This window comes from Phoxinus phoxinus (genome assembly GCF_949152265.1).
Source record: "Phoxinus phoxinus genome assembly, chromosome: 14".
Lineage (NCBI taxonomy): Eukaryota > Metazoa > Chordata > Actinopteri > Cypriniformes > Leuciscidae > Phoxinus > Phoxinus phoxinus.
Window position 1 is genome coordinate 27,518,499 of NC_136889.1, and position 27,868 is coordinate 27,546,366.

Here is a 27,868-nt window from a genome sequence, read left to right on the forward strand (position 1 = left end):
AACGTCTCAGACCATAAACACCCTGGACGAATGGCCCGACTTAAAAAATAAATAAACAAACACACTTTGTAACCTCACAACATGCAAATATGACAACAACATATTTCCTGTGGAATGCACACAGTGTTTCATTTACTCACTACTTTTTAAAAAATTATGTTTTAATAGTAGGCAGTGTACAGTAGCCACATCTGTAGAGATTCCCCTGATTTTGTCCAGCGGGAATTGATTGGATTGATGGATCATTGTCGTTTGCTATTGCTGTGATCTCATGTGAGTGACAGGTTGTCCCGCCCTCTCACCAGTAAGCACATCATCAGAGAAGAGAAGTGATGTTGCAAGAGGGAGGGAAAGTTATTTTGATTAAAGATAATGAATTAAAAAAAATATGCTGCAATATCCATACAATAGATATTTGAATTGAACAAGAATTATCTATTTTGATTTAATGATGTGGCAACACACTACAGGCATAAACTTTGATTTGAATGCACTGGTCAGTTCTGAGATTTTGGCTTGTGTTGTTTCAGACTAGTTGAAAGAAAACATCCAAAATGCACTTCTACGTGTTTATTTTATTGCACTTTATCTATTTGGATCTGTAGATTTAAATTGCAATGCATATCTCAAAAGGCCACTTCAGTAGCCAGTATTTTAAACAATATTTTATTCCTAAAACCTTTGACTCTAATATGTCAACAAAATTAAACAATTATTTTGAGTCCAAACTTTGAAGCTTGATCCAAATGTTCAGATTTGATGTTCTAGAAAATGTATGCAAATTTGTGCAAATTATTTGATTGGATAATGACTCATTTGAATATATAAAATAACCTTTAAAAATGTAATGCAAATAATGTTTGAAATTCTTAATGTAATCATATATCTGGGGAATAATATGGTGATATCTGTTATTTTATGTTTTTGCACTATTCACATGGGGTTTCTAACACATTTTTCAGGTTTGTCTAACAGTGCTATTGAGGTATGAGAAATACTAAAGAAATTGTATAAAATAATAAAATCTAAAATAACACTGAATATTTTTTTTCTTTTTTTCTTTTGTTGCTTTACTCTCTTTTCCTGCCAGCGTAAAAAAAAAAAAAATCCAGGGCCCAAAGAAAATGTTGCTGTATGAATATCTGATCATACAATATATCAAAAGAAAGAACAGAGCATCTTCTTTAAATAAATAAATAAATATTCTAGCTTTTTGCGTTAATTTTTTTTTTTTAATCAACACTTAAAGTGGGTATGTTTCATATTTTTTTTTTATATAAAAAATGTAACACAAAATGCAGAAGGATGATCAAAATGTAGATTGAGTCCATCAATACCTCCAAAGCTTGCACAGTCCTATACCTTGTCCTGTGTCAACAAATATATTAGGCTACTGTCCCTTTAAGACCTAATGCGCAGATCTATACTGACTAACAGGGCTTGACATTAACACCCGCCTGGTGAATTTCAGCAGTGGCGTGTAACACAGTCAATCTACTAGCCACTATGACGGGTTGAATTTTATATTTGATATGTATTTTTTTTTCATTGTAGTCTTTTAAAAAGGCATCTGAAATAATAAACTAAGTGCAATGTAGTGTTGTCAAAAATATAGATTTTTCGATACGTATTGATACTGAAATATCTGAAATGCTTCAACTACAAATTTTCCACATATAATATACACGATAGCTGCACTTTCTCGCTCTCTCATCTCTCAGACAGCGAGTTACACACAAACCCGCCTTCCCTCACTCACTCATTTAATTTTCTGCGGATTAATATTGTTGTTGTTACAGGGCTTGAATTTCGGCGTGTGATTGCATGTATTGCACATCATTTTACTCATTCCCGCAGATTTTGTGCTCATACCCAAAGAGCGCGCATAAAGCCGCCTCTCAGACTACTAAATTAAGTTTTTGTTCACTGCTTATTGCGCTTAAACAGTCAAATACACACAAAATAATGTCAACATGCTGGTCTTGGCGAGTATTCACATTAACAGTCAGTTATGTTTTAAGTGAAAGTAAACCGTTGAGAAAGAGTAACAGTATAATGGATCTGTACGTCAGGTAGAGATGACAGCAAAGGACAGCAGCCTAATATATCTGCTGCCAAATTATAAGATAATAAAAAAAAAAAAAATATATATATATATATATATATATATATATATATATGACATTTTTCCCCCATGGTATTGATGTCAAAGTTGTGGCCAGTGAAAATGCTGAGTGGCTAGTAACTTAGGAAAACCACAAGCCACAGTGGCTGGTGAGCAAAAAAGTAAATTTAAAGCCCTGCTGACAAACATCCAATTTTCTCCCAATCGTTTAAGTTGACTTAACACATAAACTGACTGTTTACGTGGATACTTGCCGTCAGGGGCGTAGCACCAAATTCTGGGCCCTGTATACTCACAATGTCAGTGGGCCCCCTACACATGCCATTGTTCGATGCGGGTTAGCAAAAATGAAAATTCAATTTTGAATATATATTTTTTTTAATTATTTGAATATAAACAAGTATAAATAGTGTTTAAATCCATAATCAAATCAGATTATAGTAATGACTGGTTCTTTCGCTGTAAAATGACTTGTGTGTTGTGTTTTTACTTTTCGAGTATTAATGTGTAAGGTAGAGTTGAGTAGTTATTCAAACAAAGAGAAATACTTTCCAATTCACTTCATGATAATTTTTTTTGCGCAGGTTTTTATAGCTAAAAACCTGAATAAACTGCTCCTACTAGGGGGGTTCGGGGGCATGCCCCCCCCCCCCCCCCCCCCCGAGAAAATTTAGATTTACCTGAGCTCAACATGTGAATTTTAAGGTGTTTTGAAGGCCAAAAAAAATAGACAACAGGAGCTTTAAAAGCATGTCAGTGGGCAGTATGTAGTATTTTATCAGATAAGAAATTCTAAAACATGAGAATCAGTTTAAATGTCGCAATGAATTATCCACACTATAAAATGGAAATGCAGAATGTTTATGCTTATTGTTGACTATACACAATCACATATTCGAAACGGGAATGGCCTTAACCTGTTAGCCTTCAGCGCCACTTTTGAAAAATCCCCAGAAATAGCATACCCAACCTAAAAAAGATTCAATTAATTGACCCTTTGTCCTAAAAGCTCAAGTACGGTCTCATTTGAAAGCTGACACCTGGCACTTTATTGGAAATGTAGAATGAATTATTGTCATAATGAAAAAAAAATTATGAATAGCTTCAAAGTTGTGTAAGTTATTAGAAATTTATTTTTATGAAACATCTTCATGAAAATTAAATTGAAGTTGGCCCGTCAGCACTCTAGAAATGCACTCCAGCTAAAGACACATGTCTGACCATGTTATATTTAAAATTTGAAGGTGATAAGTCTAAAACTCTGTATTTTGTTAAATGTTTTTCAAGATCATCTCAAATGACTTTATTTTGAATTGACTCTAAAATGCAAACTTGTGTTTATTGTCATCTATTAGCATCTATTCAGTCTATTGTCTCTATTGTTTTGTGGTGCAAACGAGCCCCATTCAGTGTCACTCTCTCCTGCACACATTTACACCTTTCCAGCCGGCTTATGGCCATAAATATTATTTTCCTTTGTCTCCATTATAATCGCTAACGACTGGCTAATCACGGTGTTTCACCCCCTAATTTCTTTCATAATCTTCACTTCACATTTGAAACTGTATCAAATGCCTTTCTTAAATAAAGAAATATTTCAGTAAGCATTCCGATTTAGAAAAAAAATCATAAAAAATAACAGCTAGATGGCAGGTGCAACTAGAGAGCTAGCTAGCATGTTAGCTTAGCACACCATCAATACACGACAATTTATGAGATTAAAACCCTGTTTGAGCTCCAAACTTACTTTATAGTGCAAGTCGAGTGTTTTAAATAATCTTCTATGAGCTTATTTGGCTTCAGAAAAGAAAATCAGACAGAAAATATATGATTTGATATTATTCTGCACTATTGTAAAGTCTATACCAATTAGCATTACATTATACATATAATCTATTATTATAAAAATACCTGACATGGCTCGAAGAACACAGGTAAATCAAATATCATTGCAATCATGTTTATTGTCTTCAAAACATCTTTATCTGCATGTTATAGCGATCTCTGAAAGCTAACGTTAGCTGTGTTTATGTCCGTGACGTCCTGGAAGGTCACAGGTTATTTCTTCTTCGTGAGCTTTCATATTTGGAAAAAACTGTGCAAATGGCGCCCTCAGCCTGCTGTATGGATTGAAAACACAGTACATCAGAGTATCCAGCGCTCTTTATGTATACATCGACGCATTTGGATATAAATTCAATAAATATTATTCCTGTCTATAGAAATATGATGTAAACCTATGATAATATATCAATATTTCTCCAAATCTGCACATTTTTGAGCCAAAAGCCCTGAGGAACGTTGTTTTGTCACGCGTTCTCAAGACAACAGCACCGGAGTTTTTTTCTGAATGGAGCAGCTGACGCTCATAATTCATATTAAAGGTATCGACTCATTTTTTCATTACATAAATCCTGACACAAATTAAGACATAACTGTCACTATAAGTTTCTCAGAATACAATAGTGGTCAAATACTGAAACGTGAGACTTATATATTTTTAATGATGTATAGTTTGTCAAGGTAATAACATTAAATCTGATAGTAACTTTGAACTATTTAAAAAAAAAACGCTTCAGAGCGTCCTCGCTCTGGTGAAGGTTAACAGGATTATTTTGCATAGGCTAGATGTTACATTTCAAACAAACGCCAATGCAATAATTCTGTGTCCAGAGGCATATGAGCAATTAGTATGCGCATCAAATATCAATTTCATCTACTTTTTCTTTCCTAAATGAATCAATATTTGTGGACTAATCTGTTCATTTAATCAATGCTTCAATTGCTCACTCATAAAGACAGTCACTTGTCGCCGCCTTCTGGCTTAATGATGCAAGTTGCGCAAACACGAACAAGCGGAGTGATACAAACAGGGAAAAGGTCTGGCACTGAGTTCATTCTCTCAGTTGGTGTTATCAATATATTTTGAAATGAATAATGACATCAACTGGAGGGCCCAATTAATTCGAATTAGGTTACAAAAAATTTTTTTTTTTTTTTTTTGTTTTTTTTTTTTTGTTGATGGGATTTCAAAGGGCCCTCTCCCTAGACGGGGCCCTGGGTAGTCAGGTCCACTTTTCCCCCCACTACCACGCCCCTGCTTGCCGTGATTGGCATTTTAACATAATTTTGTGTGTATTTGTATGTCTGTTCAATCATGATAAGATGCGAAAGAGAAGTTAACGAAATGCAACCTTAAAAATTGTATATTGTTGAATTCTATATAGTTTTAAATTGACTAATTGTACCTTTGATAGTTTTAAACTTTTATGCTATTTTTTTTTAGCTGAAGGATCATGTGGGGGAACGTTAAGAGGAACAACGGGGACAATATCAAGTCCACACTTCCCTTCAGAGTATGAGAACAATGCCGACTGCACGTGGAGCATTCTTGCCGAGCCGGGAGACACCATTGCCCTAGTCTTCACAGACTTCCAACTAGAAGATAGATATGACTTTCTAGAGATCAGTGGCACAGAAGCACCATCAATATGGTGAGTAAACTGGCCTCTGTTGTTTCATTCAGTTGTTTCCTTTCATCTTAGGCATCATCATAGGATCCTTTTCATAAAAGCAGTTAGCGGAGCCACTCTTTTTGTAGCTTTATTCAGACAGGATTTGCTTTGCAAATGACATTTGAGCTACAATTGTTAATAAAGCAACGTCTGCGATTTTACATACTGACTCAGACGGGATTGGGATCTCTGTAGTTATTACTAGGATTGTTTATTGCCTGGATGTGCAGTTACAGAAAATTAAGTGCTTTGTATACAAGCATCACAAAACCCATTAAGATATTTTTTATTATTTTTTTTTATTTTTTATGGGGAGTAGTTATGGCATAAAAATAATTTAAAAAATAATACTTTTTGTAGCACTATATAATGTAATGCCTTGTATTGTAGGTCACAAATCAAATAAACGAATGTGTGGTATTGAGAATGTGACCTTGTATAAAAGTCCAAATGCAGTGTTGCCAAGTCTGCGACTTTTCTGTGAAATTTAGGTACTTTTAAGTTGTCACAAAATAATTTGTATCTGTATTCTGATAAAGCCAGAAGTGGGGTGGGGCTTAAACCGGAAGTCCGTCAAATTACACGAGAAGCCAGTTTAAAATGTAATGCTGTTCCCTTCATAATTTTCACTTACCACATATGCCTTGTAATATACAATTATATATTTTTATTATAATTATATCAAATCTTTAAATATCTTCTAAAACAATAATCATTTTTTTTTAATATTCTTTATATAAAATAGCTGATTATAGAACATGAAAGTTGAAAGAAAATATTTAGTGGTTGAAAATTGCTAAAAACAACTTTTACTATGCATTTAAATGCAAATCTGAACATGTCGTCCCCTGAAGTGAGTGAGACAGAGAAACATAATGCGTATCATATCTTATATTTAAATAGACATATCAAATAGTAGACAAATGGTATTATGTAGCCTAGTATCACGGAGACGGCAACATGTCTATTTGAATTGCAATCGTGCTGTGCTTTTTCATTCAGAGAGTTTACACTCATTCACTTCACTCTTGATCATAGGTTTATGTACAGCATAATATTGTGTTATCCTCCGGCTCACCTGTTATTCAGCAAAGACGAGGAGAGAATGTCTCTGCAGAAGATTTTTTCCTATTATTTGGTAAAATACAGTACGTTATTCGTTTTTGAAGTCATATATCTGCTTTTGGCACATCCCTACCATTGACGAATAAGATGCCCTTTGGAACTCAAATCATACTGGAGAACTTGATCATCACGTTTAGCACAAACTTCTATAAATCTAGTGTTTCTATATCATTAAAGGGATAGTTCACTTTAAAATGAAAATTATCTCATCATATACGCACCCTCAAGTTGTTTCAAACCTGTATGAATGTCTTTCTTCTGCTGAACACAAAGGAAGATAGTTTGAAGAATGTCAGTAACCAAAAAGTTAACTGGTCCCATTGACTTAGTATTTTTAATTTTTTTCCTACTATGGAAGTCAATGGGACCAGTTAACTGTTTGGTTACTGTCATTCTTCAAAATATCTTCCTTTGTGTTCAGCAGAAGAAAGAAATTCATACAGGTTTGAAACAACTTGAGGGTGAGTATATGATGACAGAATTTTAATTTTAAAGTAAACTATCCCTTTAAAGCAAATGGGTGACATACCAAAGACATTCAGGAAATCTTGGAATATTTTCACTCAGGCAATCATGCTGATAGTATATTTTAAAATAAAAGATGTATTGCATCAAGTTTTTTTTTTAGGATTTAACTTTGTTAATGATTACATTTTCTTTTTACTTAGCCATATTGTTATTTCACACAGACATTTGTCAGAAAGTTTCATAATTTGATGGTCAAAATGAGCAAGCAATAAAATATACCCCAATCAGAGACATTTTGATCTGGACAGGACTCGATTTCTCAAAGGATGAGATAACTGAAAAACAAAACTTAAATATATATATATATATAAATAAATATAGCTGCAAGCAGCGATTACGGGCCCAAGCCGGTGGCACCGCCACCCCGGTGCCTTTAGTTGCACTAAAGGCACCAGGGTGGCGGTGCCACCGGCTTGGGCCCTCCATCGCTGCTTGCAGCTATATTTATTTATATATATATATATATATATATAAACCGCCACCCCGGTGCCATTAGGGTTCTTGTGCACAACGGGCAATAACGTATCTCCGCTTTAGAGCTTGCATCAGTGTGGGTTCTGCAAAAGTGCGCATCGAGGGCGTGAGCACCGTTCTAAAACCTAAAATGAAAAATTAGACACCCTACAGTTTCATGGACTTAACGGACACATGAAATCAGCAGCCATTGTAAGTACACAAGACCAAAAATTCATATGAAGTGTGGTATATATATATATAAAAAATTTTAAGGGACAAGACAGATCATTTGACTTGCCTGGCCTGATTAGAACAGTGAAAAAATAAAAATAAAAAATGGGTTGTGCAAAAAGGGGCATTTTTTGCTAGATTTTTAAAAAAGTTTAAATATATCAAAACAGAAAGATTTTTTTACATTTAAAAGCGTGCAATGAAAAACAGGAATAGGGGAGGGGAATGACCGACAGAGAGAGACAGAGAACTTTTGAAACTAAAAAAATAACATCCTAACTTTGACAGAAAGTAGTCTTTGATAATGTTTAAATATACATAAAAATGCAGCATTGAATTAATTGAAATTAGTGTACTTTAAAACACTTGTTTAAAAGAAAAAAAACACATTTATACATAGTTTAAAACACTAGATGGCACAACCTATTTTTAATAGTCTTTCTGCCCCCCTCCCCACACAGACAAACACAGGAGGGGCTGTCTGTGTGTGTGGCTGCGATGTCAAGATTGCAGTGTGTGTGTGTGTGTGTGTGTGTGTGTGTGTGTGTGTGTGTGTGTGTGTGTGTGTGTGTGTGTGTGTGTGTGTGTGTGTGTGTGTGTGTGTACGAGGATCGATCGAAAAATGGAGACATAAAAACATACTCCGTCATTTTGTTCATACAGGACATCATTCAAACTGCTAAGTGTTTCCTTATATTTGTGTACACTCGCAATAAAACACAACATTGTGATTTTGTTAAACTATAAACTCTTGTCAAACTGTAACATACAAATGTCACCCAACCAAAATCACACACACAACAATGTTGACTGTTTTTGTTCTGTTTCAGCAGCGAAAATAGTTCAACAAAGATCACAGCAGAACCATCGCGCATCTCACAGTGTTTTTTCATTAGTGAATGATTCCGCATTTTGAAAGAATCGCTTGACTCAAAGATTCAATGATCAATCCATAAAGATCTGTGTCATTCATGAATGATTCAGTCGTTCGAACGACTCGTTTGAACGAATGAATCAATGACTCGCTCATTAAGACGGTCGTGTTTTTTCATTAGTGAAAGTGAATGATACCGCATTTTGAAAGAATCGCTTGACTCAAAGATTCAATGATCAATCCATAAAGATCTGTGTCATTCATGAATGACTCAGTCGTTCGAACGACTCGTTTGAACGAATGAATCAATGACTCGCTCATTAAGACGGTCGCCTGGCGACACCTATAGGAGGTTTAGTGTTATGTTTAAAAGTAGCCTTTCATTCTTTGCAACGATCGTTAATTAACTTATATTTAAAACAATCTTATAACATTATTTAATGCATTGTTATTTTTAAGTGTAAAATATTTAATTTGATCAGCCACAGGGTAGGCTAACAGTCCTATAGTGTCTTATTATTCTAAATAATTTAATTTATTGATCAAATTTAGAAATTAAAAATGAACTATGAAGCATACATTTAATAAGAGTAGGGTGTGACTAGGTATAGATATTACAATATACAGATATTCAAATATAGTGGGCACTAGCCTATTAAAACCTGAACGTGTCCGCTTAATAAATCGTGAGCTGAATGAGTCACAGCAAAGATCAGCACAAGGAGTCCAATTTCATTAATCATGGGTGAAAAGCTGACTGAAAAGATTAAGAATAATAGGCTATTGAACACGCAATTCAAGCAATCCCACCCCCGAAATGGCGCTATGTTTAAAATTAAACTAAATGCTCACGGCTGCACGGGCAATAACGCGTTCACGGCGAGGAACGAGCAGAACAGAGTGAATGTGTTTTAGTCCATTCATACTGGACGTCCAGTACTTACTTTGGCTTTTAAGTTAGCGATTTAAAAGCCCCCGCTTTAATTGCACATCGATTAACCGGTAGGAAAATATTCTAACAGTCACTATTTATATAGATACAATATACAATGGGCCTACCCGATTTTGACCACAAGAGGGCAGTATTGCCCTATGTATGACTTATTTTTTGACTAAAAAGTGCATTCTGGCTGTTTTTTAACTTATACATAATTCTTAAATTGAAATAAAAGAACAAAATGGGTTTAGTTCTGATATTTGTATACTTTTATATAGAAATAAATGTTGTATAATACATTTTTTAGAAGATATGAGGCTTTTAGTGTTTCCTTTTTTGAACATTACTTTAATCCCTCGCCATAGCAAAACCGTTTGAGATATTTAATATCCGTTCACAATTTAGCATCTTTAATGTATTTTCATCATGTTGAAAAAGTTTGGTGTGAATAAAATAAACCACCGCTAAAAACTCGGAGTCTAAAATATACATTCACATTCAAATATCACATTCAAACCAAAATATCTGACTTCTTGTTGGTCGGAGCTAATGACTGTAAATTAGAAAGTTGTCCGGATCGAAGAGAAGAATATACGTACCGAGTTTGGTTACTGTAGGTAAAACTAATACCCCATTTTTGACTAAAGGTGGCGCTACTGAGCCCCTTACCAAGCCCGCTTCTGAAACTTCGCACATGTCTATTACACAATAAATGTCAAATGCATGTTGAGTTTCATGCAATTTGAAGCATGTTAAGAGCCTCAAATGCATCCAAAAAGAATATAAAACTTTAAAGCGTTGCCATGGCGACAGTATTAAAGATATCAATCATCCTTTCACAGGTCTACATCTGTCGTGTGTTTACATTATACAGATGAAGTTTGAAGCAAATCGGGTAAAAATAAGAGGGTGAATTCAAAGCATTTTGAAAGTGACACACTTCCTGCTGCCAGTTGGTGGCGCTATAACTTTGACTCACAATAGTCACATCCATGTGATCGGCCTCTTACAGCGAACACACTGCTGAAGTTTCATCAAGATCAGTTAATGTATGAGGATGTTATAACACACTTCCTGTTTCCAATATTCGCCATAAATTCGTTTCCTCGCCACGGCCAAACCGTTCGAGATATCAAAAATCCCCTCGCAAGTTTTCATCCTCAATGTCTTGACTTCATGCACACCGAGTTTCGTGGCGATTGGTTGAATCGTCTAGGAGGAGTATTTTAAATTCCATTGAATGCGTTTTTCTAACTACCCCAAATAGCCGACTTCCTGTTGGGCTGGGGTAAAAAGTCAGAGCACGAAGGATATATGAACCGATGAGATCTATAAGTGTACCGAGTTTGATATTATTTCATGCAAGCGTGTTTGATTTATGGACCAAGTTTTCGGACCCCGTTCCAGGGGGCGCTGTCGAGCCCCCCTGCCACGCCCGGGTACCAGCTTCAGTCCGGCTCTAATGGCCGCAGGTTCTGACCCGTGTGCAAAGTTTCAAGAGTTTTTGAGTATGTTAAGGGCCCCAAAAGCCCCCAAACCCTTGAAGAACAATAATAATAATAATAAATAATAATCCTTTGGAAAACAATAGGGCCTTCGCCTTTTCAAGGCTTGGGCCCTAATTATCCCTTTCATTTTTACAGAGATTGCAAGAAAAAAAAACAGAAAAAATAAACAGACATCTTTGATTCTGAGGGGATTTAAGGAATTATTCACACAACAATGAAAGCATTTTATTTACCCTCATGTCAAACAAATAACTGCTTTTCAAGACAAAAAAACAATACGAGACATTTTAAGGACCTTTATGTGGCTTTTTTCTCCATACATTGACAGTTCATAGTTTCTAAGGACTGTCAAGCTCCAAGACAGAAAACACCTTAAAAGTAGTCATGACGCATGCACTATATTCTAAGTCTTCTGAAGTCTTACGTTAGCTGTGTGAGAAGAATAGACTGAAATGTAGGTTTTCATATATTGTATATAAATATATAAGCATAAGGTATGTTTTGCATGCTGATTTCATAATGGGATGCTGGTTTGCTGGTCCTCAGCATAGGAAGTGGTGGACCAGCTACACCAGCTCAGTTTAGTTTGAGAACAACATGGCCTTACTGGTCCACCTGCTAGGCCAGCACAATACTAACCAGCATGCTTGATATTTCAGCAGGTTTATGGACTAATATTATGACGGATTTATGTTGCTTTTTGGAGAAATGTACACAAATTTACCTAAACTCCACATCCCAAACTAGTCTCATCAGATATTGATCTACGTAGAATACCCTCAGATGGAAATGAGATGCTATTGAACTCACTGATAATTTAGGAAACATATTTCTTTATCTGTGACTCTTTGAATTTGTCCCTGCAGCTGTCAACTTGATGACCGCCACTCCATGCTTTAATGCTTTCCTTTGTTTTCTCCCCTCACCTGTTTCTGTCTGCCTCCTTTCATCAGATGCTTTTCTGTTTTCAAAGGTTTGCAATTGTGACCAAATTGTAAATCATAGCCTAGTGAGAGAGTATTGTACAGAAGGCTCTGCCTGAACTCTATTAACTTCAAGCTCTGTGAATAAACATGTCCTCACTCTTGATGTGTGGAGCATCGAGGCTGTGTAGTCGCACTGGCACCCTCACAAATAATTTGCTTTTCCTCTTCACCAAAACACAGGCTTGAAATTACACAAACTTGCTGTAAGAGAGCAATGACATTACTTCACAAGGCTGGTGATGAAATAACAGCACAAGATATTTACACTGCATCAGAAAGCTAATATCAGGATGTTTATTCATATACACAGCACCAGCATTATATTTACATGTAACATAAATAGGAATCTCATGCTGTATACAGATGTGAATGTTAATATTGGACATTCCAGGGACGGCAATGTTGTGTTATTGTGACACTTTTTTTTGTGCATTATCAGAAAATGTTTAGCATACAATTTAGCTAACTGTTATGTATTGCTCATCAATTAAATGTATGATTCAATTGAGTTAGATTGAATTACACTAAAAGTACACAAAGGCCAAAGTTACATTAACAATGCCACATGCTGTATAGTTGTAAAGTTGGTAGTGAGTTTCCCACCCTCAACTCTATGACATTGTTCTCCCTAAATATTGCTGGAGTACCTCCTTCAATGGAGATCATCGTCCAGACGAAATATAAAATGCAATCACTTTGGAAAGTAATACCACACCAAAAGGCTGCATGATTTGTGTGAATATTAAAATTAATAATTAATTTTATTGTGGTTTGTGTTTTTTTTTTTTTTTTTGGGACCCAGTCCACATGAATATTAAATTATATTAAGTCAAGTCAAGACACCTTTATTTACATAGCACTTTTAACAAAATAGATTTTTACAAAGCAGCTTTATAGTGATCATAGGAAATTACAGTAACAGCGATTTTGGCTTTACTCCAGCTCTAGAATAAAGTTATTGTCCAGCTAAAGTTAGATTTGATTGATTCACTTCCGTTGCAAAGATCATTAGTTATTAACTTAGGGCCGCTTACACAACACAACGTTCTAACAGAAAACACTCAAAACGCTCCTGCCGCTCATCCGCACAAAACAGTGCCTTGTGTCTCGAAGAACGCAAACCCTGAAATAGATTCCAAGGTCCAAACCCTGAAAAATGTGAAAAAAGAGATCTCTGCGCAGACCTCAAAAACGCGACCATGCAAAAACGCAGACGCCGTACACGCGCATCACGTGTTTAGTCTATAGGTATGTGCGTTTGAATATTTATGTGCGCAGGCATGTAGTCCTTTACAAACCAGCCCTCAACAAACTACTATGTCTGGCCTTAGAAATGTATAATAAATCATTATTTATCGCTTTCATGTAGCCACGTGAACCGGAATTATCCCGACAACGTTTTATCTGTACAGAGGTAAAGGGGAGAGAGGGAGCCCTTCACAGGGGAGAGACTAGTTGACACTTCAGGACTGCGTTGTCGTCGTGTCCAGTTGCAGGTCCTTCATCAGATCCAGATACGGCCTGGATCCGGCGGACTGCGGTAAACCTCGGGATAAACAGTCTATAATCTGTTATGTGTATGCTAGGCCAAAGAGATGTGTTTTTAGTCTAGATTTGAACGGACAGAGTGTGTCTTCTTCCCGGACAATGTTAGGAATATTGTTACAAAGTTTTGGTGCTAAATAGGAAAAGGATCGACCGTCTGCAGTCGATTTTGATATTCTAGATATTATTAACTGGCCGGAATTTTGAGATCGCAGTAGACGTGAAGGACTATAATGCGTTAAGAGCTCGCTCAAGTACTGCGGAGCTAAACTATTTAGTGCTTTGTAAGTAATCAGCAATATGTAAAATTGTATACGATATTTAATAGGGAGCCAATGCAGTGTTGACAGAACGGGGCTAATATGGTCATACTTCCTGGTTCTGGTAAGAACTCGAGCTGCTGCATTTTGGACCAGCTGTAGTTTTAGTAAGCGTGCAATATTATTATTATTAAGGTTAACATTTTTTTTTTTTGCCATTTTGCCTTAAAATAATCTAAAATTTATTTAATTACTCATTGTTGCAGTTGGTCTTATGCTCGCATGACTCATTGTGCTTTTTTGTGCTCTTTAAATGGGAATCTCCCAAGAATCCCATAAAAAAGGATTATAAAGTACTTTTCTGCTTTGGGCTGCCAAATACATTTCAGCTACGACACAACCACTGTGTGTAAAAAAGAAATATCATGCATGTTTGACCATTTCATGTAAGGTACACACACAAACACATCCGCTTAGTTGTCCCCTGCATGTAAATACAGTAATGTAAAGATATCAGAGACTGGAAAAGTATAGGTGCTGTGCTATCTAAGTTGTATTGATTTCCCTGTATTTATTTTTCCAACACTTCTGGGAGTTTAAGTAACATTTCCTGTCCAAGAGGATGTCTGAGAGCTTTATGGTCATGTGACACAGGTGTGAAGACAATGCAGCAAGTTATTCTAGCCTCACAGGCACAGCTATGGCATTTAACAAACAGGTCTGCTATGATTTCATATGGATTACTGAAACACTGGCTCAGTGAGCAGCCTCTAGGCCGAGTCTCTTCCATGACATTCAGAAGCATTTTCAGTATTGATCCCATTTCAGTGGCATTAAAAAGAAACCCTGGTCAGTTTTTTAAATGGGATGAGCAGTATATTTTGACCGCAGAAATCTCGCTGCATATATTTTGAGATGCCAAATCAATCAAAACAACTCCAAAAGGGCAGTGAGTACTTATTCCCTGATCGATGTTCAGTCTGATGCTGCTGAATCTGATGGGCAGCACTATATGTTTTTATGTCTTTAGAGTCATTACAATGTTCCGATTATTTCATTTGTTGTTCCTTAGCCTGCATTTTGATGCTTTATTGTAGAACTGTTTAGAACTATAGGCTAGTAGCAACAATTGCTTGAGCTGCACTCCAGGTAGCCTGTGCTATACACTCGGACTCTACACTAGTATTAGGTATCATTTACATTTTTTCGATTCTGAATCTGCTGCTTGATTCCAATGTTTATTGATTCCCAGTTTCGATTACAATGAGGTAAAAAAAGAAAAAAGATATCAAATGTATTTATTCAGTTTTTTTGCAAAACATTTTGTTGCAGCTGAATAACATGAGCAAAAATCATCAGCTTACAGAACAAAAATCAACAGAACACATACACAAGGAACTTGTGCTTATATGGTTTTAACAAATATACCACAGCAAAAACAACTACCCAAACTACTATACACTTCAAACATTATCAAAGGCAAGTAAACTGTCAGTAATAAAATAAGAACAAGTAATCAAATTGGCAATAGCGCAAGAAATACAACTGAATAAAGTTCAGGTACAAATTATACATAAATATATAAAAATATAAATAAAATAGATTGGTGTTAAAGGCAATACAATTCAGCTATACAATCCAATTTGTAAGGCGACTGCCTCGCTTCAACCGTGGTCTGTCCTTTTTCGGTTCACCTATGGGATGTGTCTATATCACATACAAAAATCCACAACCTCCTTGTGAAAGGTGCGACAGTGGTTGTTACAAATGGTAAGAGTCAAACAGGGTTTTACAGTAGTTATGTCCTTGTTCCAAAGAAGGGTGATGAGCTTTGTCTCATACTAGATCTAAGATCACATTGGCAAAGTGAATGGATTCAAAATTATCATTCAAAAGGAAATTCTCTCTCACATCCATCCATGTGACTGGTATGGGTTGGCTCACGGTGAATTTTTCTCTGAAAGCTTTTCTCACAGATGAACAACTGCCATGTTGTCATTAAAACAGATAACATGGTGGTAATTGGATCAGATTACGTCCGTCCCTTCTTTTGGAACAACACCTTGTATCGTTACATGTGTGAACTTGTCCGGCCATTTGAATTACAGCACAGACCTTCTATCACGTCAAGGCATATTGCCAGGGGAACAGAGACGCATCCTGAGACACTGTTGAGAATATAGGAGGTTTTTGTTAAACGTGGACGTGGACCAGTTGTTCCCCGTTGAGATCGCTAACAGTCCAATGTATTTCTCTGTGGGTGGAAGTGATTGCTCACGAATGGCTGGCAGCGTTTCCATTGGAACAGCTTCTCTGCCTGGTCATTTGCAATCAGGTTTTGCTGGTTGTGCCAAAATGGCCCAAACATTGATGGTTTCTGGAGATGGTGGAGTAGCTATAAGATGCCCCTAAGGATGTGCTAAAATGGAAAGTTTATGTTGCAGCTATCTAGGAGAATCATGTGCCTATAGATGGCCATTCTGTGGGCAAACGTGATTTGGTGATCAAGTTTCTTACCTGCCCGAGGTGAGTGAACCCCCCTCACCGGTCTACTGTTCCAACCTGGCACTAGGTCTTAGTGCTGAAGACTCTCATGGGACCTCTATTTGAGCCTCTAGAAACAGTGCATGTACAAAGGTCCTCCCTTAAATCTGTGATTTTTTTTCTAGCTTTGGCACCAATAAAGTGAGTGGTTGACTTACAGGCTCTATTGGTCATTGTCTAATGTTTTGTTTGTAGTTTAGGCAAGAAAATTTGAGAGCTGTACTAAAGCCTATGACGAGTTGTGTACTGAAAGTGTGTTTCACCCCCTTTAGGGCTTAGGTGGTTACATTACAGGCTTCCTCTGCCTTTCAGCTCAGAGGCACGCAGTGCCCGATGCCGGCAGAGAATTAAATCAGTACTGGCAACATTGTGAAGTGCTTGTGATATTATCTTCCCAATCAGTGCCAGACTGAGACAAAATATATAGGGTTAGTTCACTAAAAAATTCTGAAAAAATGGAAAATTCTGTCATATTTTAGTCACGCTTGTGTTGTTCCAAACCCATAAGACTTTTGTTTATCTTTAAAACACAAAGTAAATTAATCTGAGATATTTCTGTCCCTCCATTGACAATCCACAATTTTTCACTTCCAAAAGTTCATAAAAATATATTAAAACTAATTTTCTGAAGATACTTGATCAATTTATATGATGATATCAACAGATTAAATTTAGGCATTTAGTAATTGATGACATTTGTTTTTAATTTTTGGGTGAACTAAACCTTTAAATTCAAATAATTACATTAGGACAGTGTGTTGTTGTTGTTGTTGTTGTCGTAAGCCAATCAGATAAATTTAGTTAGGACGTATGTTATGCGCCTGTACAGCCGCATCGAACCACAGACATCATGCATCGAACTCAAATCTATGATCGAACTTACACTGTAAACACATGATGATGCGAGCGAAATACCGGAGTGAACATGGCTGTAAACGACTTTTGCAGATTATGCGTCGTTAATCTACGCATCCACGGTACAATCACGGCCTCTAAACTTATTTTCGACTGAGTGAAACAAGAAAATATTTGTAGCCAACTCTCAAATTTAGGATTAGATCTTTTAAGCACAGCCAGTGCCGCTGCTAGCCATTTCGGTGCCCTAAGCATAATTCCTTTATGATGCCCTCTACCCCGAGAAGCTTCATGAGGCGCGCGCGGTCTCTTGCTCTCTCTCCCTCTCTGCCGTGCACACGCTACGCGGTTTGGAGCACTGTCTCTGTCTCGCGGGCGCGCTCGCTCTAGATTCCGGAGATTTTAACTAATTCGCGGGCATCAGTAAGCCGCTATCAATATGCGGGAGACTCCCGAAACGCAATTTTTTTGGTGCCCCCTCAGCTCTTGGTTCCCTACGCACAGCGCGTGGTGGGAGCGGCGGCACTGGTTCTCCATAACAGAGCGAATTGCATCCCGTGTCTCGTTTTGGTTTTCGATTTCTCTAACCTACAATATAAAACTCGGCGCTTAGCATCTACGTCACGGCTCTCAGCCCGCCCTCTGTTCGTTGATTGGCCCGGCCGTCCGAAGGCCGGTGGAAAACTGAAAGATAGGCCGCTATCTCAGACTGAATACAGGAGCGAAATGAAATTAGCGGAAGTAGGAAGTCTGACGTAGTCAGGCTAAACCGGGCGGTTGCTGGTCCCCATTGATCATAGTAGGAAAAAAACTATTATGGAAGTCACTGGGGTACATCAACTGTTTGGTTACCCACATTCTTCCAAATAACTTTTATTTTCAACAGAAGAGGGAGACTTATTTGGGTTTGAAACGGCTTGAGAGAGTAGGCTAAATGATGACAATTAAAAATTTCCCTGTTAATAAAACTACAAAAATACAAAGAGCAAATCCCTCACTCTTGACTGAGAACTTTAATAGTAGCTTTAATAAGAATCAATGTACAATTTATACAGTGAAGTCTATGTTGTGTTTTATTTTCATATTTCATATAATTTAATGACTTTCTTCAATGCTGTTAAATACACATACTATAGCTGAAAAAATAAATATGTTTATTTAATTTGTATATTAAGTTAAGAAGGGGGGTTCTACAAGTCATTGTGCCCAGGGGCCTCTGAACTCTTAATCCGGCCCTGGCTACTGCCTTCATTTTTTATCAGTTTAATACTCAGTTAAGTTAAGGAAGACAAAGTTGTAGCTTGTTTACAGATGAAACTGACCTGTAACTTAAGACCTGACCAGGTCAGTAATTTTGCTACATTTTGCTGCCTCTTTTTGGTGACCTTTCTCTCTCTGCTCCTCTTAACCACTTCCTCTCCACCATCGCGCATTAATTACTCTGTTCAAAACCGCTAAACCGAGTCTAATGTTTGCGTTGCTAGTCAAGACAACCCGATTCATGATTTATTACCAAATGCAGAATTAGGAAATAATAATTTTTGTACACTGGGCAGGTAATAATACTAATAACAATTAAAATTAATTATTTACTAAACAAACAAACAATCCTGGACAGAAGGCCAAAACATTCAAATTCTCCCGTGCTCTCAATGGCCAGTTCGGGCCTGTTCCTAACCCCAGTTATGAAGAAGTTGTGCAACTTACCAAGTTCAAACCATGGTATACTACCATATTATATGTGTCTGTTTTGTTATACACTGGTGATGCCATGGTGAACATGTATTATTTTCTATACACTGCCCACAGGGCTGGTTCATGTTTTCTGTCAGTAATGCGCTGTGGACTCTACTTCGAGTTAACCTCTATCGAAAGGAAATGTCTCTGTTTACTCATGATTGATGGCTTCAGGATTGATCAGGAGAAAGGGTTTCCCCATAACGTCAGATACATAACTATAATGTCTTGTTCCCTATATCAGGGAAAAGAGGTCACATGCATAACTAGATACTAGCATTTACATTACATTTACTGTAATCATTTAGCAAACACTTTTATCTGAAGCAGCTTCAAAATGAGGAGAGCAATTGAAGAAATCAAGCCAACAATATGGCAACGTATGCTGACGTAAGGCGCTGATGACGTGTTATCTGGTGCGCCCGAGCTTCGTTTACAGTCTGAGGGAGATGCACGCTATATTCAAGCTATTCTACATTGTTTGCGTGGATATCATTTTTTTAATGGTGCGTAAATGTGCATGTCGCGGATGAGACACTTTTACAGCGTGCGTTTCCCTCAGTCTATAAATGAAGCTCGGGCGCACCAGATAACACGTCATCAGCGTCTTACGCCATCAGCGTAACTGTGAAGGATTGACAACAGACCCGGGAGAGAATACAATGCTGAATAAAGTCTTATTTTGTGTTATTTTTGGACCAAAAAGTATTTTCGATGCTTCAAAAACTTCTAACTAACCCACTGATGTCACATGGACTACTTTGATGATGTTTTTATTACCTTTATGGACATGGACAGTATACTGTATATACAGCTTCAATGGAGGGACAGAAAGCTCTCGGACTAAATCTAAAATATCTTAAACTGTGTTCCGAAGATGAACGGAGGTCTTACGGGCTTAGAACGACATGAGGGTGAGTCATTAATGACATTATTTTCATTTTTGGGTGAACTAACCCCTTAAGACATAACTGACTGTGTTTACAGACATTTTGTGCCATAAAACCATTTTGAGATGCAGGTAGCTACATTTAACCACTTACACGGAGTCGTACTCAGCCGCATGCGCAAGCTTTCTTCACAAAGCTTTTCATGAGCATTCGAAAGCAGCTTTCTATCTGTGAGTTTCATATTTTTGATATGAGCTCACTGCATTATAAACTACATAAATGATGCCTTCATAGAGCATTTGTAAGAAAAACACTGCAAGCATAACATCAATCAAAGCACATTTCTCACAGCGCATATGATTTCAACGAATGTCCTTGTAATTCGCTTCAACCTTTCAGAACTTTATGAAAGATTATATGGAAGGTTTGAGCTGAGTGTGCATGTGTGTTTGTGTATGTGTGAGGAATTGGAAGCAAGCAGAATACGGATGTGTTTAATACACGCAGCGTCATTGCGCATCTGTGGTTAAAAATAAGCTCAGAATCGATCCTGAAATTCTCCGAATAGACCCTTTTCACGGACCGTGATGATGCGTTTTAACGGTCATCAGCATCGCAAATCTTTTTTTTATATTTCATTTTTTAAAATATGTATGTATATTTATAGCACTATAGTTAGTGTTATATGACCTTTGCATCAAATTACTAAAAAAAACTAGTTAACGGTGCTGTGAGGGTGTTTCTAATACAGTGGCTATGGGAGTGACGGTAAAGTTCACATCTTTTTCTCTTCTGACTGCCGTTATCATTCTCTCTCTATTGTTTTCCTTTTTTGCTATTTGAGCAAATGGGAACGCAAAAAAAAATATTGAATGTATTCTCTTTCACCGCTATGGAATTTTGCCCAACTATGACGATTTCCGCTTCTGACAAACCCGGAAATATGAAAAGATAGAATTGCGATGCATCGAACAAACAAATAAATAAATAAATAATTTAAATAAATAATAAATAAACATTTAATACAGTACTATAATGATAAATAAATAGATTTTTATTCACAAAAAATAAAACAGTCACAAATAAATAGAATGAGATCAATATTGGAAGTAAAAAAAAAAAAAAAAAAAAATGGTGATTTGCAAATTAAAATTTACAGTAGTCAACATTTGAAGTGGATCAAAACCTTTCATTAAAGTTATACATGAACTTTGAACAATACCCGTTCTTGTCTTAGGACAACTTTGATAAATTTTTTGATCAAATGTTGACTACTGTAGGCTATATATTAAGGGTTGGATGACAAAAGCCTTAACCTCGAGCCGAGACTCGATTGTAGGTTGCCTTGTGCACAGTTATGGCATTTGACACATCACTGCCCACAAGGCTATTGCTCCTACATACTGTAACAGCTTATTTTTATTTGGGTCCTCTATAGGCCATGATCTGCGGCTATATGTATGTGTGTGTGTACATTTGTGGGGGGTTTTCTGTGCATTTGTCGATCACTACACACATGGGTAGATTTTGAAACATCAAGATGTGCACCCAAATCCACAATGAAGTGGACTACCATCTACTCAAGCCACATTGACCAATCGGTTCTTGCTACAAACAATCCTGTTTTGCTTTAAAATCAGGGCCGTCTCACCCTTAAATAAATAATCTCATTCATCTGCATTGATTCAAATAGGAAGTATAATGTCGTTTGGTTGAGAGATGGACAGCTGACAGGCCGATTTGAAAGCTACATCATCTTCTGACTAAACCAATTGATTACTTTGACTTCTGAAAAGCAATTTCCAGAACAAAGGTCTGACGGACACACACTGCCTGACCTGCCATGTCAAGGTTGATCGATTAGGAAGAAAAAACTCAGGTGCCTCTTCTGTCAATCTCAAATTGTGCATAAAAGTACATTTAAGTGAGTCAGTGTAATACAGTGATTTTACCATTTTTACTCCGTATTCATGCAAATGGATTTGAACGTTGCTCGTCCAGTCAGATTGAATGTATTGGCAGATCCAAGCCCTCTTTACTGGTGTGTATCTGTTCACATTTATTTATTTACCAGACAGACTGTCAGTCAGTATAGATAGAGCCATATTGCACGACTGAGAGTGTGATGTTTTTTTTTTTAAGTATTTAAATAATTAAGAAACAACCATGGAGTGTCTTAAAAGAAAGCCTCTTGTGTACGGAGCCCAAACCTCTGTTACTAATCTGAACACATTAGAACTAGCAATGATGGCTGGGGCTGCTTCAGTGAAGTTAGTATTACTCAGTAGTGTATCATGAGAGAGAAAGAGAAAGAGAGCATGTCATATTCTGCTTCTGGTATAGCTATCATTCTCTAGGTCAAGTCATGAATTCGTAAAAATAATACATCAATTTGCCATGTCCGTGCGCACTGATGAAAGCGATATTTTTGTCATTGCCTCCTTTCAACAGGGATTTAACATGACAAGCGTCAGCGCTGGTCAATGCATTGATCTCTATGAAGTGAAGCGTCAGATTCAGCGTTAACACTGCAACGTGTGGGTTGTCATTTGAGCCTCGCTCAAGGTGGTGTGCAAAGTTCATATAATCTATTTGTTTAAAACCTTGTTTCATTTCTGAATGAGCAGCATTTTTTAATTGACTTAATGTTCTACTAACTCACTCATAAACACAGTCCCTTGCTGCCACCTTGGATCCGTCTTTATCCCTCAGTCCGTCATAACACACAAGTTGATTTATGTGTTTGACACGTTTGACAGTAAGTTAACTGCAACAACAACAACAAAATTAACCAGAGTTTAACTAACCATCACTGTTACCACTATCCACAAAAAAATGAATCTATTAATACTGTTCAAATGCAATAAATCTTATTTAATGTCAAAAGTAAGTCTCACTGATTTTTTGAAGCAATCATAATAAGAGTTTTAAAAGAGTATGTACTCTGAATCTGCAATTCTGAATTCTTTTTAATCCCCCCTCTGCCAGTGCTGCTCTTGGTGTTGTCTGTGGACTTCATTTCCATCAGTTACTGCCAGCAGTCATCAAAGTGGGCCTGCTCTCTTGACCTCCCTGACTCTGTTGCCAGAGCTTGAATAAATTTGGCTATAACTTGTGAATAAAATAAAGGCCATTCTCTTTGAAGACCTTAGATCTTTTCAGCTGCTCAATGTAATCTTTATTTATGACTTCCCTAAACCCAGCATTATAATTTATCAGGCGGTGATCTAGTCTATATAATAATAATAATAATAACAACAATAACAGCAGCCGCTGCTTTAGAAACTGGAACTTTTTAATTTCACAAGAACCATACAAAAATGTAACCCTGTACGCAGGGCAACCCTCTACAATGCGAGTAAATAACTCGCATATGCAACTAAATGTTCATGCTAGGCAACTAAATAATGTCTATCATCAGCCATTGGCTAATAAATGTGTTTGAGTTAGACGCTAAGTACGGTATCAGTTTAGCAACAATATATTTTCACTCTCCTTGTCTTGAACCTGAGTGAGAGTTTCGCTCTCCGTCATGCACACTATAGCCCCATTCACATAGCATTTTTGGCACTGTGTGTCGCTAGTCTCTATACTGTGAAGAAACTTGTGGGCATTCCCAGTGCTGTCACTCTAATGTTATTGGTAGACTGCATGTCTGGCCATATCTTAAGAAAATGCAATCACAAATTATATATAAAACTAAGATATAATTTCTAATTTGACTAGGAAAAATAATTAAAAGTAGCATTCTGCTGTTAGAGAGTGTTGTAATATAAACTACAGTGCCTGCTCAGTGCATTAAATCATTAACCAGATTAACAATCAATCAATCAACAAATTGACACCTACATTCAGTCACCAACGGTCACTGTTGCTCATGTTGCTGCAAGTCTCCAGCCCTCCATTGAAAATGAATGGGATCATGACGCTGGTGTGAATGGGGCTTATTTCAATTTATCCCAATGGATGTGCAGAACAAAATTTAGTTTGCAGTGTGTACATCAATGGACACTCAGTTGATCTTAAAGTAGACACAGGGGCCAAATGTAATGTCATGTCTGAAGCTTTTGGTCACGAAATAAAAAAATGTAGAGGAATTAAGCTATGGAAGTGAGGAGATATCAACAGCAGGCTTTGCAACTTTCACCTGCCACTCAACAGAAAGGGCACACAACCTCTCGTTCTACGTGGTAAAGGGAAATGTGCAACCATTGATAGGTTTACCAGATTGTTTACAAATGAAACTGGTGTCGTTCAACAAAGAAATGCATCATGTGACAACAGAATGAAGTTTCAAGCTTTGCAAGCCAAATTCATCCTGAATATCCAGACCTTTTCAAGGATGAGATTGGTAAGCTTTCACTAACATATTCAATGAAACTGGACCAAGCCATGCAGTGCAGGGTCAAATCAGAATTACAAAGAATGGTCAAAATGGGTGTTCTTACCCCAGTCTCGGAGCCCACTGAATGTATGATGAGCAATGGATTGGATGAAGCAATGAATGGGTAATTAGCAGTCTATGGGGGAATCGATTGTGGTCTTTCAGGAGGCTGGTATAAAATAGTAAAACATTTACTATGAATACAGATAACTGGTCTAATGTATCTATCTGTATACGCTGACCATAGATAAACAGTCTCTACACAAATAGCAATCATATATAGCAACAACCTAATGCAAAGGACTTTAGGAAGAGGTTTGGTTAGCTTATATTTACATTCCATGTGGTCGGGTGATCAGTCCGGGGATAGGGTACGTCTTCCACTAGATGCTTTTGCCATTTAGGCAAAAGTTCCTTGTGTAAGTTTTCTTTAGGCTGCTATTTTTTCTATCATGCTATTCAGCTGCTACAACATGTTTGGCAAAAAAACACAGAACACTATGTTTGATATCTAAATGTTTGACTTGATTTCTTTACCTTATGGGAATCGAAACTGGGAATCAATAAGAATCTGATAAGCAGCATCGGAATCGCTAAAATTCAAATGATACCCAACCCTTATGAACACTCCCATTAATGTTGAGCAGAAACTGTGTTAAAGAGTATATTAGTGTTCATAAATATTCAAAATCCATCTCTTACTGCTTCTTAATATTTTTGGGGATTAAATGTATACGTTCAGAAGCGGTTTCTTTTTATTGTTTAACATAATATTTTGACACTTTTAATCTGGCAGATTGAATTGAAGTCACTAACTGTTTATAATGTCAGATTTTGATATTAAACAGTTCCGTTATTTTTATATTTTATATTCCACATTTTAGCGGTTGTCCTCCCAGTGATTCAGCTCTTGTGTTATCTCAACAGATCTCTTCAAACAGACTTTGCTTATTTTGTCAGGTTTATTCTCCCTGTTGCTTGCCTCTTGTAAAGCACGCTCATTTTGCTTTCTTACTCCTTTGCCTCCTCAGCTCAACCTGGTTTTCATGCACTGTTGAACTCCACTTTCTTGAAAAGAAATGAGGGCTTCACACAGCAGCCTGCATCAATTGCAAGTCACTGTTTTTTTTGTGCCAGACAGGCTTTACCTCACTTGCGGCATTCAGCTCCACCAAACACACTGTCAGCTCAATGTTTGGAACATAGGCCTGCCTCTTGTTTGGAATCAGCTTATTTTGTTGACTTTATTTCCCCCCACAAAATGTAATTTATCTTTGGTAAACAAACAAATAAATAAATACACACATGAAGTTGCATCTCGCAAAAGCACCCCTAAATCAAAAGAAAGAAATACAAATTTGTATTCAGTTATTTGTTTGTTTGTGTTTATTTATTTATTTATTTTGCACAACCTTTATGCCTTCCTGAATTTAAATGTTATCATTTTAATTAGATTTTCAGTACTTAAGTGTAGTATTTTAAATTAGTTTTTGCTTAATTATCAATAAATGAACAAAAAAACACAACAACAACACATTGCTAATCCTAAAAACAGGATTGATTTTCTTTAAGAAATGTGACCTGGACACGTTCTCGGCAGGTTTCATGAGATTCACTCATGTACATACTACACAAAGAATATCTCAGACTCCTCTCAGATCTCAGTGCCAAAAACAAAATAGTCTCATCATCAAGGAGATGAAGCTCTGATTTGGGATGGAATATTAAATTATACGCTAATGACTGTGCTGTAGCTGCCATCATTAATGCTTGTTAAGGATATGAATGATTATTGTCAAGACTGTGTAGCTTTTGATTAGATTTAGTTTCATCTTTGATTTGTGACCATTTCTCCTTGCTTTCGAATGTCGGATTTAATATTTCAGATAAATACCCTCTGCAGTCATTCAGTTTGAATGTTTGGCAAGCACCATGGCCAAATAACCTGAAAAACAAATATAAAAGATACAAAAAATATATTGCTCCAGGACTGTAGCTGTGCAAACCATTACTGTCACGGCTTCAAACTAAGGGCACTTGCAGGAGAATTCCTTAAACTGAGCACACACACACAACAGGGAACATGAAGTTTACACACCTTGAGTTTCACAAAGAGAAGGTGAAGTGAAGCCTTGGAATATGTTTAAGAAAAGAATAGCAGCAGGTAAAAAACAAATGACCCCAAAGCGTGTATTGAGGAAAACAAGGAAAGATTGTGCACTCTCACAATAAAGTTGATATTAAGAGATAGATTTTGTTTTACCAATAACTTCTCCAGGGGCCTCATTTATCTACAGTGCATAGAAAAGGTTTTATATTTAGTCCTACGAATGAAATTTAGACAAGTACAAACAAAATCTGTATTTATCAAACGTGAGCACACAGTTCTTACGCACACCAGTAAGTTGTTGATAAATCCCAAATGTTCTTAAGCACCATGCTTGTTCACGTTCATTGTAATTTGCATTCAGAAAAGCCTCCAATGAACGATATATGGTCACAACACCTCCCTTTATATATCACGTCCTCACTGAAATCATGGCAAAGAGGGAAAAAAAGAGGAAAAGAGAAACTAATCAGAAAGTACTGGTGAGCCAAGTGGAAGAAAACCAAAAAGTTTTATTTGGGTCACTCACTCATAACTAACAAAAGAAAAAAAAATTACATGGAGGAAAATAATGGCTGCTGTTAATTCTGTTGGGTCAGAGGAAAAACACCGCCAGAAATAAAAAAAGAAATGGTTTGACATTAAAATCGCTGCCAAAAAAGGGTCACATCGTACAAATGGGAAATATCTGTTATTGGAGGAGGATTAAAAAACACGTTCTCTGCGTAGCGCATGGTTTGACAAATCTTCAGACAAAGCGAGATCAGCCATGACTATAGATACATTCTAAATTAATTCCCAGTTGTCTTTTATAGCTTTCCACATCAATTATGCAAATGTCTAGCTTGAACTATGACATTACTAATTTAGTATTTGCAATTAAAGGACACAGGAAACACGTGGCGGCACTTTCTTTTTGTAGTGTCACCATTCTACCACCACTAGATTCTCCGCGTAAGCACGCTCAGAGTTGTGCTAATATTTACACACATTCATACATACAGTATAAGTACAAGTTGGTAGATCCCACACTTTGCGTGAAACTGTTCTTACGCACTCATTACGCACACATCTGCGCGTACGCACTGTTGTCAAATGAGGCTAGAAGTAGAGAATCCCTTGTGTGTCCACATCTCACAAATGAAATTGACTGCTTGCTGCAATCATTTTCTTCACAATCTTGGTTATTTGTTGTAAGATCAGACTATTTTACCAATGGATTGATGCTATAGAAAATGGACACAATCTTATTGCATAAATA

General features: G+C 36.8%; 1 protein-coding gene across 1 annotated transcript in view; it reads left to right on the forward strand.

Moving 5' to 3' along the window:
• LOC307010858 (CUB and sushi domain-containing protein 1) overlaps window positions 1-27,868 on the forward strand; it is a 605,591-nt gene that overhangs the window by 351,233 nt on the left and 226,490 nt on the right. Inside the window, exon 5 of the mRNA XM_079635929.1 lies at window positions 5,412-5,619. Coding sequence (XP_079492055.1) covers window positions 5,412-5,619 — 208 coding nt within the window. The remainder of the gene's footprint in view (window positions 1-5,411; window positions 5,620-27,868) is intronic.